Source organism: Gallus gallus, chromosome 7, assembly GCF_016699485.2.
Source record: "Gallus gallus isolate bGalGal1 chromosome 7, bGalGal1.mat.broiler.GRCg7b, whole genome shotgun sequence".
NCBI lineage: Eukaryota > Metazoa > Chordata > Aves > Galliformes > Phasianidae > Gallus > Gallus gallus.
Genome location: NC_052538.1, coordinates 7,282,545 through 7,298,382, shown reverse-complemented (window position 1 = coordinate 7,298,382; position 15,838 = coordinate 7,282,545). Strand labels below are relative to the sequence as shown.

At 47.2% G+C, this 15,838-nt stretch overlaps 2 protein-coding genes across 5 annotated transcripts in view; one reads left to right on the top strand and one right to left on the bottom strand.

Moving 5' to 3' along the window:
• Nucleotides 1-6,360, bottom strand: part of ADARB1 (adenosine deaminase, RNA specific B1) — a gene marked incomplete at its 3' end in the record, with an annotated part of 66,048 nt that extends 59,688 nt beyond the window's left edge. For all 4 annotated transcript variants that reach the window (NR_004440.2, NM_001396429.1, NM_204240.3 and 1 more), the window contains 1 exon segment: nt 6,186-6,360.
• LOC124418117 (nascent polypeptide-associated complex subunit alpha, muscle-specific form-like) lies at nt 2,302-10,512 on the top strand. Its single transcript, XM_046943928.1, has 3 exons — nt 2,302-2,329; nt 5,306-6,061; nt 6,890-10,512. Exons 1-3 carry the CDS (start codon nt 2,302-2,304, stop codon nt 6,910-6,912), a joined length of 807 nt encoding a protein of 268 aa, XP_046799884.1. The 3' UTR covers nt 6,913-10,512.
• Nucleotides 10,513-15,838: the final 5,326 nt, after the last annotated feature.

Below are 15,838 nucleotides of genomic sequence, written 5' to 3'. Positions count from 1 at the left end.
AACTTAATTAAAGACTAGCAGGACTAAACAAAAAGGCAAATACCTAACAAACCAGAATTCTTCCTCCTCCTTCAGTTTCCCATTGTGAAATGCATCTACGTATCAGGAGCAAGCTAGAAAGTCTGGACAGCAGAGAAAGATTGTAAATCAGGCTCCCCCACCAAGCTAGCTTTCTAAAAGTTTCCCACAAACAAAGCAGAGCTCAGCCATCTAACATCCAACTGCTTATGCTCATAACTTCCATTTTTTCAGATACTTAATTATAGCAAGTCTAAGACCAAAAGTAGTGTTGAAATGTGTTATCTTAGTCTGTTTTCCATCAGCATACATTTTTTCCTTACTACTCTTGTAATAGCATCTATAGTGAGCCAGGCCACCCCCAGCCTGTTGGGGAGGGCTACACTTTTGCTTCACAAGGAATAGGGCAGTTCTGCAGAGACATTTTCCTTCCCACCCCACAGCAATAGCTGCTTCACAAACCTCCGAATTCATCATCTGTACCTTAGTGTCTGTATTGCCCCCATCTGGATTCTTTCACCAGACCATCCACATTTATGTTCCAGCTAATCTGCATGTGTGTGTAAAATTGTATTAATAAAAAGACAGGGTTGCTAATGCCTTTGAATCCTAGATCCTACTATGCCCTTACTAGGATTCACATAAAGATTTTCTTTTTCATTAAGTAAATTCAATATTTGAGCTGAAAAAATTAAAGCTCATTTTAATTTAGAGTTTGGACTTTGTAAACAAGTTTTTATAAAAATCTACATCTAAAGAAGTCAAAGATAATTTTCCTGTCTAACAGCTTGTTTCCCAAACTATGCCCAAACATTACAGTAAATCAAGCTAGAGAAAAAAACAATTAGTGAGCACTCAAATTTAAAAACTCACTGGTTAATAAAGATGAGAAGCTTAATAAACCTAATAACCTAAATAAAAATCAACCTAATTTTAGATATACTGTACTACTGAATAGTAGAAGTTCTCCTGAATGAAAGAGGCAGGCAATAATTATGTCAAACTTAGACAGACAAAACAGGAACTTCAACTTCGAGCTGAGGTTGTCTCAAAACCCGTATGTAAAAACTTCACTTTCACATGCTACAGTTAACAAATGAAAGAAACAGATGTTTTCCATGCTTTCTTCTTCTCTTTTTGATTAAGTTTTAAAAGTTCATCTTTTCCCAGGGCTGATAATGACAAATTTAACAGCAGAAAGAAGTAGGGAGAGTCACTGGGAAATTAAGAGAGCTGGTATATGCAGCTTGGAACAACTGTAAGTTGGCACTGGTATAGTCCTGACACCTGGCATTACCAAAGCCCCCCTCATAAAACTGACAGTTTTATAACAACAAAAATAACAGACAGCAAAGCAATTGATTAGACAGTACATCTGGACATGTAGCTACAAATTCAAGCTCCTCACCAAATGAGGACATCATCTACTTTTCTTTAAATTAAAAATCTAGCATATTCCTCCTCCACTTGCTCAAAATGAGAATACTTCAGATACTAGCATCTTAGCCACAAGGCTCAAAACACAGAACCAAGAGCTCCATTGTGCTAGAATCTCTTTAAAAGAAAAAGACAACTCAATGCAGAAGTTGGATTTCTTGTTCCAGTATATCCCAATTGAGAAAAGCTTCAGAAACCAAACAGGAAAAGAACATTCAGATAAACATCTTAAATCTGTGCTGGTGAAAATAGGAAAAAGACAATCCTGTTCAATCCCCAGAGCAAACTTTCCTTGTGCATCTTTGCCAAAAGCACTCCATGCAGAAGAACTCTAATCCACAGGGTTACATGACACCTAAAGAAGAGCACTTTCCTGGAAAACTGCAGAAGCCTTTACAGTGATATTTTAAATTTTCCCTTGTTTCCCACTCACAAGGAGGCTTGCTCCCATCCCCCCTGCCCTCACCCCCCCAGGGCCAAAAGGAAAGAGAAGGCAGCCAGAGCTGGCCTGTTTCCTCATAACCTATGGAAACGCAAGACTCCTGGCAGGCTGCTCCTCCCTGTTCCCATGAAAGAAAACAAGGAAAGTCGCTCCTCCTGGATCGCCTTGCAAAACATGTTTTCCTGTTTGTCTTTTTACCACCAAGATCCTCTGATGTCTAACAATATCTCTGCACTCAGCCAACAGCTCTTCCACTCACTGGAGCAATAATCAGACAATTTCCTCCACTCAGATGTTTGTCCCCACACAAAGACTTGGCACTTACCTTTGACATCTCTACCCTCCTGTCAGACATCATCACCTCCTCAGTGTGTTGACCAATTTCCTTCAGGAATATTGATAGCATGATACTTTATGCAGTGGGAAATCAAGGTAAGAAACATATAGAGATGGCAGGGAAAAAAAAGCATTTGTTCACAGAGGCAATTCTGCTTTAAAAGCACAAGCAGTATCCTCAGTGTGAGGTAGAAACATAAAGAGACCTAACCCTACCACATTAGGGAATAAATTTGTTCCCACACATGGCTAACTTATCACCAACTCCACTGCAGGCATATAAATAAATAAATTTTAAAATGAAATAAATTAATTAAAAAAAAATCACAAGTCACAAAGATACAGTACTGTAAGCAAAATCACCAAGTACAAAGGAAAGAAGCTTGCAGTCTCCGTACTTCCTGGTGCTTCTACAGATGCTCTGTATCACGTATATGAAAAATTAGTGCTTACAGTTCCAACAGACACTTCACATGCTGAAAGCAGCCCAACATCTACAGCCAGCAGACAACCAGGGGATGCCCCTGTAGCCAGCTTCTTCTCTCAGCTCATTGGCAGAGGCTGGACATGCAGCTGAGGTGACAGCACTGAGTCACAGTGCTGGCAGCTAGCCCCAACTAACCCCCACAGCTGCTGCCACCGGGTTCCAGTGCATGGCTCAAGGTAACCTCTCCAGTCACTGCACCAAGCTCCCTTTGCATGGGAATTGTTCAACTGCGGGGAAAGCAGAAAGATCCCAATTCTCTCTGCAGCCAGATGCCCTTCAGAGGGATGTGGTCGCAGTCAAGCTCTGTCCCCAGTATCTCTTACCTATGTGGCTTTCTGGGCTTTTGTTGTTTTTATTTATGTGTTTGTTTTCCTATTGTTTAAATAGCTGGGTTTTTTTTTTAATGTTCATATGTGCTGCTGCTCACCTACAGACCCCAACACTCAGTCAATTCCCACGAGATTCGTAAGACTACTGATGGCCTCTGCAAGGATTCAGAGTGCAAAAACAAGTATTTCTCATACCTATCATGCAACCAAGAATCATTAAAAGGATAGAAAAAAAAGTCACTCTGGTGTTTGATAGTAGGAAAGAGCAAAAAAAAAAAAAAGCCACATTGTGTGCAAACAGGAAAGAAGCTCGCTAAGAAGTATAACTTTGTTTGCTTGCATAATCTATTTGTCACACATTGTTGATTTTTTTTTTTTTTTTTTGCTATGCAGCATTTATATTATAAAGGCATTTCCTTTAAAACCAAGGTACATAAGCAACAGCCTCTACTAATAAATACAATTCAAAAATGGTTAATCTTTGGTACTTAAACTGAAATCCACAGCATGGCAGCTCAATAGTCAGAGTGCCAAGCTCTTAGTGGTTTCAGAAGCTGCAGAAACAGCATGCACTATACTCTTATCAGACCATGTCCTCCTATGTTTCAACATCAGATGGATGGTACTATCCTGAGAAGCAACACCCCCTGTCAGCACCCACTGCCAGTCTGCTTCCATCAAAACACCGTGGCACAGAGAAGCACCAAGTCACCTGATTCATCATGTCTCTCTGAGGGCATATCTATCACAGAAAAGCCCCAAACTTCTGAAGACACAGATCATATCCCAAAAACATTAGTGCAAGCTTCTTAGATGGCTCCCCAATACAAATGCTTGATGTCACCTTACCTAACAGAAGTCTGTCATTTCTAGGCAGGACATCTGACCAGATTACAAACAACCCAGGGCTCAGCAAAGGGCATACTGTGTGCAGAGATGAGTTTGCTCAAAAGCAGGAGTGCCTAAACTGATTCCAGTGCCATCATGCTGTGATGATGCCAGGTCTGAGCTAACAAACCCAGCCACCTAAAAGATTTTACCAGCTTCAGTCAAAACATACTTCACTTTTAAGAGAAAAACAAAACCTCCCACTTATTATGACAAGTCAAACACACTATGGAAGAGTTATGTGCTTATAGCAAGAGAGAGGCCTACTGTCAGAAGCTGTGGCTTTGTACTTCTGTTCACAAACCAAATAGCACAGAAAGGGCACAGAGCTTTCACTAGAGTGCATAATTCAGAATAAGCCAGGGGCAAATAGAAAAGTGGCCGGAGGGATGTGCTTCATAGTTGTGCTTGTGAGCTATGAAACACATTCCTCTTCAAACATCAAGAACATTCTTGGGACCTTTTCAGAACACAAGTTTTCAGAAATCAAATTCTCCTACTGAATGTAACCATACAAGCCAAGCCTCTTGCTAGAGCATGAAACAAGCATAGAGTTGGTACAGCTGTGCTGCACTCCCTGGAGCTGAGGAGCTGCTGCTTCAGCACAAGAGCCATAGGGAGAAGCTTCAGCAAGCACACTGAAAAAGAAACTTGGAAAGCACTTACGTACCAGGGTCACGGCTTCGCTGTCATGTTCTGATAAACGACATGGTAAAAATGTGAAGTCACCTCACACAACCCTTTTCCCCCTTTTCTGTAATTCCTGAAATCCAAGGATTGTGCAGATGCACAGCAGTGGGAAGGCATTGCAGAAGGTCTGCCTGACAAAACTGAGCACTGTGACAACGGACCCTGAGCATGGGCTGGCTCCAGGCAGCTCTCCACACAAGGTGCAGGGAGCTGCAGCACAGGCAAGCAGCAGCCTACAGACCTCCCTTCTGCTAACTGAGGGCAGTGCCTCCAAGGTGAATTCCAGTGAGCATGGCAGTATGCAGTCAGTGGGGAAGATGGGCTGCTACAGGGCTGGTGGGGATTTTTCCATGCTATTGTGCCACCCCAGCTGCAGGCATTACTAAGCTTTTCCTCTGATCATCGCAAATGTACGTGCACGAGTGGCCAAGAGTACATTACTCACTGTAGGAAAAAAGTGAAGCAGACAGAAGATTTGGCAAACCCCTCTAAGAAATATCACAGACATCCTAAAAGTAACAACACTCATTCACAACACGACTGTTTACACTACAAGACGCATTACACAGGAGGCTTGCCTTCTTTTAGAGATAGATATCACTACAAGTGAGCGCTAGATAAACCTAAACAATTATTCTAAAAAGGCGTTCCATCACTAATTATTGTAAACATCTCCAGCTCCCTGCGGGCTGCCTCGCTGCTGCTCGTGCAGTGCTCCAGCCTCCGTGGCAGACAGCTGGCAGAGCAGAGGCAGCCAGGGCTGTTGTCACAGTACCAAGACAGAAGGCCACATTCTTGGTTGTGCTACAGAACCAGCAAGTTTTCATCGATCACCGCAAGGATTTCCTAAGAATAAAAGCGCCCCAAGAGCCACTGCAGCACCCCGTGCCGCGGCGGTGCAAGAGGATCGCATTCAGGCGGCGCAGTGCAGGAACACCGCCGGGGTTCTGCCTGAAAGAACCTGCGGGAAATGGAAGGGGCGAGGCGCCCGCACGCAGACGTGTCTGCTCCAAGGGCTGAGGAAAAGCGCCGGCCGGGCGCTCCCGCCTCCACGGAGCAGCCCGGTTCCCGGCCGCGTAGAGCCCGGGGATGCGCCCGGCGTCGTGCAGGCTGAGCCGGCTCTCAGCTCTCCGAACGCCGCAGCTGCCCCTCCGGACCACAAGCCTAGCGCCGGCTGCCACGGGCCCCGACCTCGGGCTCTGCCACTTCGAAGGAGCGGCGGACAGCGATGCCGGGCGGCTGAGCCCCGGTTGCCTGAGAGAGGGGGCAACGAGTCCGGCCACGCTAGGGGGCTCCGGGGCCGGAGCTGCCGCCGCGCCGCCACCCCTTCAAAATGGCTTCGCCACCGCCGCGGCCCCTCGCCGGCAGGGCCGCCCGTACCCCCCCCCACACGCCGGGCACGCCGCACTGCACCCGTCGCGCCGCGCTCCACAGGTGAGGGTCCGCCGCGGTCGGCCCCGGCACCTGCCGCCGCGTTAGGACCTGGACAGGTCCCGCGGGGCGCTCCCGCCGCGGCCCCCCGTCTTGTCTTGTCTCGTCTCGTCTCGCCTCGCCTCACCTCTCTCAGAGCTACGCCGCCGCCGCTCCGCCATGCACGGCCCTTGCCGAACACCGCCACGGCTCCCGCTGCGTCGCCGCCTCCGCCGGGATCCGTGCGTGCCTGCGCGCCACCGGGACGAGCAGCCGCGCGCGCGCGCACGCGCACCCCTGCCGACGTGCAAAACCGCGCCCGGCCTGGCGGCGGCGCGAACCTCATGCGCGGAAAGCAGTGCAGATTGGTTGAAAGCGGCGGGGCGGGGCGGGGCGCGCTGCGGCGCCGAGAAGGGGCGGGGCCGGGGCCGGGGCCGGGGCCGAGGCCGACGCCGACGCGGCTTGAGCTGTGCTGCGGGAGGCGGTGCGAAGGGGGTGTGGGCCTGGTGCTGCCGCAGGGTTTGTGTGTATTGGCCCCGCGCCGGGTCTAGGCTGGGTGACGCGGGAAAGTGAAGAGAAGCCATCTTCCAGTGGGAGCTCGGGCACGGCAGGGCAGAGCGTGGCATGCCTGGCCGCTCTGCTAAGGTCCGTGTCCGCCCGCCCGATCCCCTGGCGCAGCCACCATTTGCTCTATTTCCCTTCCCTGCTGCCCGGATTGCATCAGCCCCTGCAGTGCCAAGAGACCTGCTGAGCCTTTCCTAGTCTCCAAGCATCTGTAGGCCAGTGGGAGATCATGGCTTCTTTTACCTTTTGTACTGTAATACCTCTGAAAGCCTTGATTTTATTTTTCAGCAAGGTCACTTTCTTTTTGTTGAGAACCACAGAAATACCAGTTCTACATCCAAAAAGGAAAGAAGGGCTGCAAACCACCACCCACTGTGACTGACCTCAGAGTCAGCAGCACCAGGAGGACTGAGCCTCTCCGTTTCCAAAACCACCCCAGAAGCAGATAAGTGCATCCAGCCACATAGGGCAAAGCCTTTTCTGTCAAAGTACCTCCACACAGACAGCAGTGAATTTCATCTGCTCTTCTACTGTCAGCATTTCATGGCTCGCGATGCAAATTGTTGCTCAGGTGCTCAACCTGAATGGAATTGGAAAATATTTAAATAATTATGTCAAAAATGAGTTCTTGCACAGTCTGCCTGCAAAAGCAGGCTTGTAAGGGAAGCATGTCTTCATCTGGGGAGTGAGGCTTCTGAGCTGTGACTTCTGTTTTGCTGTCAGCATTTGCAGATCTCAAAACAAACCCAACAGGACACAACAGAAAGTAGTGGTGCAGCTCCACACCTGCTTTGGCCTCGCTCTTCCAAATTTTGCTGCTTCTCAGCCCCAAAGGCCAGTACCGCTCCTTTCCTCCCATCTATCTGAGCACTTCATCAAGCCCCATCATCTCATTCCCAGCCACAGCTGACCACAGACATTGATTGGTCAAGCAGAAATCTTAATTTCCCAGCTTTTTATCCTGTTGAGGTTACTGAATGAACATCAAAATTTATTAAATAAGCTATAAGCTTATTTAATTTGCCCTCAGATAATATTTTTTCATCCAAGAAGCTACACTAAATACTACCAACTGCAGCCTTTTTGCCTGATGTGCTGCTTCAGAGCCTGGGAGTCACCAAGCTGCCCAGTACAGCACCCCTCTGCAGGCCAGACTGCCCCCCAAGTGATGGGGCAGAAGTCCAGTACATGAGGAGCCCATGGAGAGCCCAGCCTCAGCTGCTTGTATTCACAGAGAGCTCAAGATGAAGGTGGACTCATCTGCAAAAGCAGCAGCTCTGTGCCCGGAAGCAAAACGAGAGCTGGCAGATTTGAGGAAGGAAGAAAAAACACTTGTGTACATCCATTTGTAGGAAGTGCAAGAGTCAAGGCTGTCCTCAACGCTGTAAAAAAGTAATAGCTGTTCTGCATGCTGGTATTTCTAGAGAAAAGATGTTAGGTGAATCCAGTGAAATGCTGAATATATGCTGGAAATATATTCAGAAGACGCTTCTACGAGGGGAGCAGAGGGACACGTGTCCATCATGTACACCAGCACCAGGACTCTCTGAAAAGGGTCAAACAGACCCAAACCACAGAAAGTACTGGACTGATGGAGTGGAGAGGGTGGCTGCAGAGCTTTGCAGTCTGCCTGCTCTCCACAGCAGAGCTGTCCTGCAAACACAGCCACCATAGATGCTGTGCTGACCACAGGAAATATTTTCCTCACCCAAAGTGAAATCTGAGCTGTTGTTGATGCCAAGACATAAGCAAAACCCAGGAGCCACAGAACGTGACAGCAAAGGAGAGAATATAAAAAAATGCAATAGCTAGCACCTGAAACCAAAATGCTATGGGGTGAAAGGCCTTCCTGGAACCACTCCTCACGTACATCCTCCAACTGCATGAATGCTGCCCACAGCCCTGCCTGCAATACCTAGCCACCAGAAAAATAAACTGTTCATTAAGGTAGTGAGGATCAAAAGAGCCAACATTGGAAGAACAGAATTTGATTATACCATATGCTTTTAACTGTGGTTTTCTATGGTTTTTGAGCCCTGTCATTTTGTACTTTGTCTATTCATCTGACAAGCTGGCAAGTGCTCACATAAGGAATAGCAAAGGAAAGTTGCCAGCACTCTTACTGCAGTGTGCACCTGGGCCACGAGCTACATGCCCTGTGTCAGGGAGAAGCATGACCACCTAGCTGTCAGAGGAGTGTTTTATATACATCTTTCAGATAAAAATGATTTATACTGCTGTATCAAACAGTATTATTAAGACCTCACACTAAATGCTTACTCTGCTTTCTCACCCACTTCTCTAGAGTGCTAAGGTGGTAGCATGTGTGTTACTGTATTGCATCGAGCTTCCTCCCTAGTTGTTCTATGCACACACGCAGCACCAAGCAGCTGCTCTGCTTGCGCTTGGCTTGTTCCCTCACCGCATTTGCTCCTGGCAGGGTAAGGACTTGTGCACAGATTTATGGGGAGGATGAAGCAGACCAGCACAAAAGGCTGGGCTGGGAACAACAACCTGTTTTTGTACATCCTCCTTCAGAGAGAGGCCTATGCACCTGCCCTGCCTGGGAGCAGCATCATCTGCAGGCTGTAGGCAGGCAACTCTTGGTTGGGGTAACCTTCACCTCCAGGAAATCTTCACCTTTCTTACTGTATTTTATTTACAACTGAAGAAAATTATCACAAGCTCCTATTTGAGGATTGGTTTGTTTTTTTTTTTTTTTTTCAGGATCAGCAGTAAGACTCCATTTCTCCCCTGTGGACTGGTACAGAGACGAGTATGGGGTGGGAGGCTTGGCATCTTCCCCAGGTTCTTACCCTGCTCAAGGACTAGTCCAACCAACCACTGTAACTTGGTCCCCTGCCTATTGCTAGGATGAAAAGCATGCCTTCCCTGCAAAGCACTGGCTTTGCAGAGCTGTGCTGATATAAAACAGTTACTGGTGCTTAGGAACCATCACATTTTTCCGAACCATTTGCTCCTTTTCTTCCAGTTTTTATCCAAATCTTTTGTTTAAAACTTTTTTTTTTTTTTTAGTTCTCTGCTTAATTTGTTATTTGTAAGCATGCTTTAATAAAGAAATGTATTTTTAACAAGCTTCTGTCAAACTCTTGGGACACTGGGAAGATTAGGCTGTTGTTTGTAAAACTGTGTAGCACTTCACAAATGCCGTAAGCCAGAAGCAACATGAGTGTTTCCAGCCCAGGTCAGCTCAACTTGCATGCTGGTCTCAATCCTTGGGGTCTTGATGTCTCAGGATACATTTTGAGTCTCACATTGCATAAAGCTGCCCAGGGCAGGACTTCTTTATGGGCTGATCCTGCTGTCCACCATCCTGCTGTGACTGTGGCCAGTTTGCCAGCCAGGGTGATGCCACTGATGAGGCTTATGAGCTTTCAAGGTCCCTATGGGATGTGGCGTTTCAAGATCTGACATGACTGTGAGCTCGCCAGAGCCATGCACTTCAGAAATTAATGGCTCTTCCCAAAAGTGTGCCTGTGACTGCTCTTTGAAATCTTCCTTCACTCTTTGTGTCTGATCACAGGCTCTGTAAGAGGCTGAAACCTCTGGCTACTTTTTAACATCTCCCTCTGCACATGCCCTCTGCACTGAGTGTGAATGTCTGCTTGCCTGCAAGCTCTGACCTACAGAGAGGAGCCCAAGGGGAAGGATGCACACTTTGGCATCCCAACAGCTTTTGGGGCATGCACTGTTCTGCTATCGCAGTACGTCACTCCTGGTGGGCAGATAATGCTGAGTATCAATTCCACATCCACCATGTTGGGGCTGCACTTCATGCCCAGCATGCCTGTTCAATCCAGACCTGCTTCCAGAGCTTTCATCCTCACCCACAGGCTGTAGTGGTCACACTGTGTGACAACATCCCACCACATTTTCCTGCCTGCTTCTGCCCCAGCTGCAGCATGCCCACTACTCAACTTTAGAAGGAAAAGGAGAACACACAGAAATGTTAGGATCACCTGTATTTCTGAGCAGAGGGCACTATAGAGCATGTAATTTAATTCTCCTAAAAATCATAGACACCTCAGTTATTCAGCATGTGTGCCCCACTGCTCACTGGCTGATATTTCCATGCTACTGAGATACCAAGTGTGGGGTTTTTGGTGTGAAATTGGTGTTGGCTGCAAAGACAGACCTGTGAAAAATCCAAAGACAGCTTGCAGTAAAGGAGCCAGCACTGTGCAAAGTGGCCGTGCTGCACAAGGGACAGCACAAAAACAAGCTCCTACTTCTTAATATCCGTGTGCCTGTATTCCTACCACCTTTCTTTGTGGGGGATGGATTTTACACCCTTGTGGATGTCAACACACAGTAACTCTTCTTTCTATGCAATTTGTAGCATGAGTTTCCAAAGGCAGAGCAAGAATCAGCACAGCCTGGCAGCTCCATGGCAGTATACTTGCAGCACCTTGCACCCACCAACTCGCCTAAGGGTGTCAAGTTGCAGCTGGGTAAGGGAAAAGGCCTTTGCCAGTGTAATTGATTATTGCAAAGACAGCAGATGGAGAGTGCAAGCAACAGATTTCATAGGGGAGACCCACAGGGATCTGAGTTGGACATCACAATCTTCAACAACAATGAGAAGGAGAGAGCAACAGGATGACAAGAGATTGTTGCTGGTACCTGCATCAAGGCTGTAAAGACAAGGCCAAATATGAAGAACTGCAGGAAGAATTTCTGTCCAGAGATCCCCAGTGCTCCGCCCAGCACTGCAGAGGGCACCTTCAGTCATCACTTGCTGTGCTTTAGACAGAGGGTATTCTCAACATCAGCAGCTCTGTAGCAGTTAACCACTTCTCCCATAGTAATACCACCTGGCTCTCATGCAGCCAACAGATGAGTTCACGAGTCAGGCAGTGGTTGTTTAACTTCCAGTGAAGTGGAAGGTGTTTAGATTAACCTTTGCATCTGTGAGCAGTGATTTAAACATACCCAGGACAGCTGTAAACGCACTCAGATTAAACATATCCAAAATATCTGTAAGCACAGGCACATCTTGTTGCCCACTATACCAACACCACTTCCAGAGCTGAGCTGCCAGCTCTGGGTCACAGCTCCACTGCCAGTGCAAGAGCTGAATCTCCTTGCCACTAACCAAGAGAAAGAAATGTATCACACTTGACTGAGATTAACCCCCAGAGCAGTCATTTGGCAGCTCAGCAATGTCAGAGCACAGTTCCTCCCGTTTCAGCTATAGCGTTGTAGAGTTTGGCACAGGCATTTCACAAGGCTTTTTTCCAAACACATGAAGCCTAACTCCCAAAGAAGGAAGCCAGACTATCAATCAGCAAACCCAGCAGAGTCTCTGTGCTTGAGAGCACGTAATGGCCTCCCCTGGACACCACAAATCAGTGACAAAATAGGAAAAGCTGAGGCCAGAAGCTGCAGAAGGTGGACCCTGTTGGGATGTGCTGGGTCTGAGCAACCAACCCCCTGGGAAAGCCTGTGCAGAGCCAATAGCTGGGAACAGCAGCATTCCCCAAGCAGGTGTCCCCATCTCCTCTTTGCATGTGCTGATTTCTGTCCCTCAGAACAGCCTGTCCTCGTGGCCCCTTCTGCTGTCCACTTGTCTGTCCATCCTGTCAGGCTGGCTGAGCATGGGGCAAAGGAGCGTATGTGCTGAAGCCATCCTCTCTTCCTCCATCTTCTTCATTCAGGAGGTTGTTCTGGCACCATCTGTTTCACCTGCCCAGGATCTGACATTTGTCCCCTTTGCCAATAGCTTCCTGTTAGAGACATTCCTTTGTCTGCTTTTCTTCTGCTGCTCATGCCACTGAAATCAAGACAACTGTCCCAGGAACATCAAGTAAATGATGTGTCACACACCACGTTTCATGCTGTCAACATAGAGTAAACTGCATCCCAAGCATCACCAAGTGTGCCAGTAGCTTCCTAATGCTGGTCACACCAATGCTGTCTCCTGCAGCCTCCTGGATGTCACCGAGCCCCCAGGTCCCTGTACTGCTGCGCATCTGAGTTTCCCAGTGGCAATGACAGCCCTCCAGGATGTCTTGTCTGACTTCTTGTCTCCCAGCCATGCCTTGCTGAATTGCAAAGAGAGCCAGTATTTGATTAAAACATAGAAATCCTCGCTTTACTAAAGATGATGAGAGGTCTGGACCACGCTGCCCATGGCAGCAGAGCAAACCCGTATGTGACACCAGGGGACAGAAGGCACCACACCACAGGCACAGGGACAACAAGCCAGCCAGACCTGATGCACACAGACCTGCACAGCCACAGGAGCATTTCATGTGCAACTCACAGCAAGTTCAAGTGGGGTAACAACTGACACCATCCCAGAGCAGAGGCATGCTGCTGCTGGCACCAAACACTGATCATTAAAGCAGAGAAAACCCTTAGACTATATTTTTATGCATCTTACTTGAAACCAAGTGATCTGGAAAATCCCAGAGTGTTTGGATGCAAAGGTCTAAATCTTAATGACACTTTTGGCAAAGCTCTGTGTTTTGTTTGTGCTATTTAACAATTTCTCCACGAGGAAGCAAACTGACTTTGTTAAGGAAAAAGAAAAGCCACTGCACAAATCCTTGCCCCACTGTCTGAGTTTGACAAAGCTCAGTTGGGAGCGTCGATCTCAACACCAGACTCAATTTGTGTTGCTGGAGGTCCCTCCTGCCTGCACCTCAGGCAACAGCGAAGGACTGGCCCCATGGGAGCTGAAGACAGTCATTTATTTTACATGGGTTTGGAAACACTTTTGCATCTAATGCATTTTTCTTCTGGCTGTGTATCTTATCACTCTCAAATATTAAGTTGTTTTTTTTTAAACCACATGTCTAACCTTGTTACATAGCTTCATGCTTAGAAACTGAAACACATTTCAACAATTTTCATTATTTTTTTCCCCAAGAAACCAGAGGAGCTGGGGTTTGCAGGCTAGATACAGTGTTACAGGCTAAATGTGCACCGCCCAGATCCTACCCAGCCGCAGGTCTGCTTCCACCCTGAAACTCAGCTCACCCATTGCCCAGTGGCAATGCTGTGCTTCAAAAGGAAATGGCTGGCTTGGTCTGTTTGTCAAAATGAACATGCAAAGCCAGGTATCACATTAATACCTTGCACTGAAGCAAGCGGCAGCTAAAAGCAGAATCAGCAGATGCTCACACAATTATCGTGTTGGGGAAAAGTTAGCATCACAGGGCTTGATTTTCCCTTGCAAGAAAAAGTAAGCACAGAGATAATGGTGATCCAATTAACAGGGCTTTATGTGGATTTCCAAACTGCATGTGGCAATGCTCTTAAGCTCTTGAAGAATGCCCAACAGCTTTTCGAGAAACTGAGCTGCTGCAAGATGAGGTAGAGATCTCCTGGGATTAGAAACTGGTTAAAGGTCAGGAAGTCAGGAGCAGGAGCAGGAAGGATGTCATCTCTCAGAGAAGGAATCCCTATGAGTCTGGCTTGTTCTGCATCTCCTTGGGCAATGTGGAAATATGCAGGACAAGACAAGGTGGCACATCTGTCAATCAAGGGCAGAAAAAGCAACAAAGAATGCTGCAAAAAACTACAACTGAAACTGAACAAAACTACAGTGAAATCCATGTTTCAGGGCAGGGAGATGACTCTTTGTGCTCAATAGCAAGCTATGGTCAGGTAATTCATCTCTCCCCTCTCTTGTGTAATATGCAGATGAAAGGAAGAGGTGGTGGTGCCAATCTCACCAGCTTCCAAAACAATCTGGCAGCTCAGTATTACACACATCTGTATTTCACTGGGTTCCCTGTTGCTCATTAAGGACTTGCTTGGGTTAGACAAAGGGTTGGAGCCAGGCCCTGTGGCTCACCTCACTTTCATCATACATGCATATGGGCCATGAAAACCCCAGCTCCAGCAGAAACAGCATGAGGCACCATTGCTGGCACCAGGATTAAATGAGTGTTTGCAACAACTGTTATTAAAAAAAAAAAAAAATCCCTTTGCAATCTGACTTGCAGAATCAAACTCTATAACCACAAAGTAGTTATAAAATCAGGTATGTTTTAATCAATGCTGTGCAGAGCTGGATGCTAGGGGGATAGCTCCTCCTAACTTGCATGCCATCAGGACAAAAACTTGGTATAGATACAGGCAGAGCTAATACATAATCAGTGATTTTCCCAGAATTAATATACATATTCATTGCATTTCTGAGAACTCCTTAGCATACGGTCCCTCCCCCTCGCGCATGCGCCATGAGCAGTGGGGGTCTCCTCCTGGTGGTTGTTGGATGAAGGCCTGTAGTCTTCCTCACGAAGGCTCGCAGTCTTCCTCGTTGTAAATTTCTCGCTGTAAACTTCTAACCCTGAGGGAGGGGTAGCCCCCAAACCAGTTCTAACTTACTCTTGTGACACCTTATCACCTCCTTGCCCGGTGTCCTTGAGCTGTTTTCCACACACTCAACTCTTCTACCCCCACATTGTCCTAATGCCATCTTGTTACTATCCCATTCTTCTAGTGGCCTCTGTGTATTTGCTTCTGTAAGCTAATCCTAATCCTTTTACCGTTAGTTTCTGCAGACCCCTTTTTACCGAACCCTTTCTTACTCTTCAAATCTATGAACCAAGGACACTGCTCATAAGCTGGGGGTAAAGGAGGATCCCTTCCTCCTACTGTATTGGGAGTTTTGTGTGCAGCAGAAAATATCCACCCGCATCACCAGATGGGCAGGATATTCAAGTTTTTGCTTTCACTGACAGTTCTGTGAGCTGCCTTTACGAACAAATCAGCAACAAAAAAGAGAACAGCAAATAGCTGCCCAAAAAATTTCCAGCCCTGAGTTTGCAAAGCATATGCTCTTTACTCACTCACTGCAAAGTCTTGAGCTGCCAGGTCAGGCCCTCGCCCTTCCCTCCAGCACAGTGACCTTTTACAGCTTGGGAGCTAACTTTTCCCACCCTGCTATCTTAGAACAAACCAAAACAAACCCCCCCCACAATGGCGTGAAAGCTTATATCATCCTGAAAACAAGCCAAATGCACAGGCGATAGGCAATTCTGTGTCTCAGATGCTTGTTTCCTGGCATATTTTAAGTCCTTTGCTCAACTGCAAGGATGGTGGGGGCAGGAGTCGCCTGCAAACAGCAGGGTGTGAACACACAGTTTCAAACAATCATGTTTAACTGCTCATAAATACTCATGGGTTGAAATAGGATGTACTCCTGTTGGGATTTATTTCTTCAGAGAAAGAAAAAAAGCAGTCCCTTGGCACACGACCCAC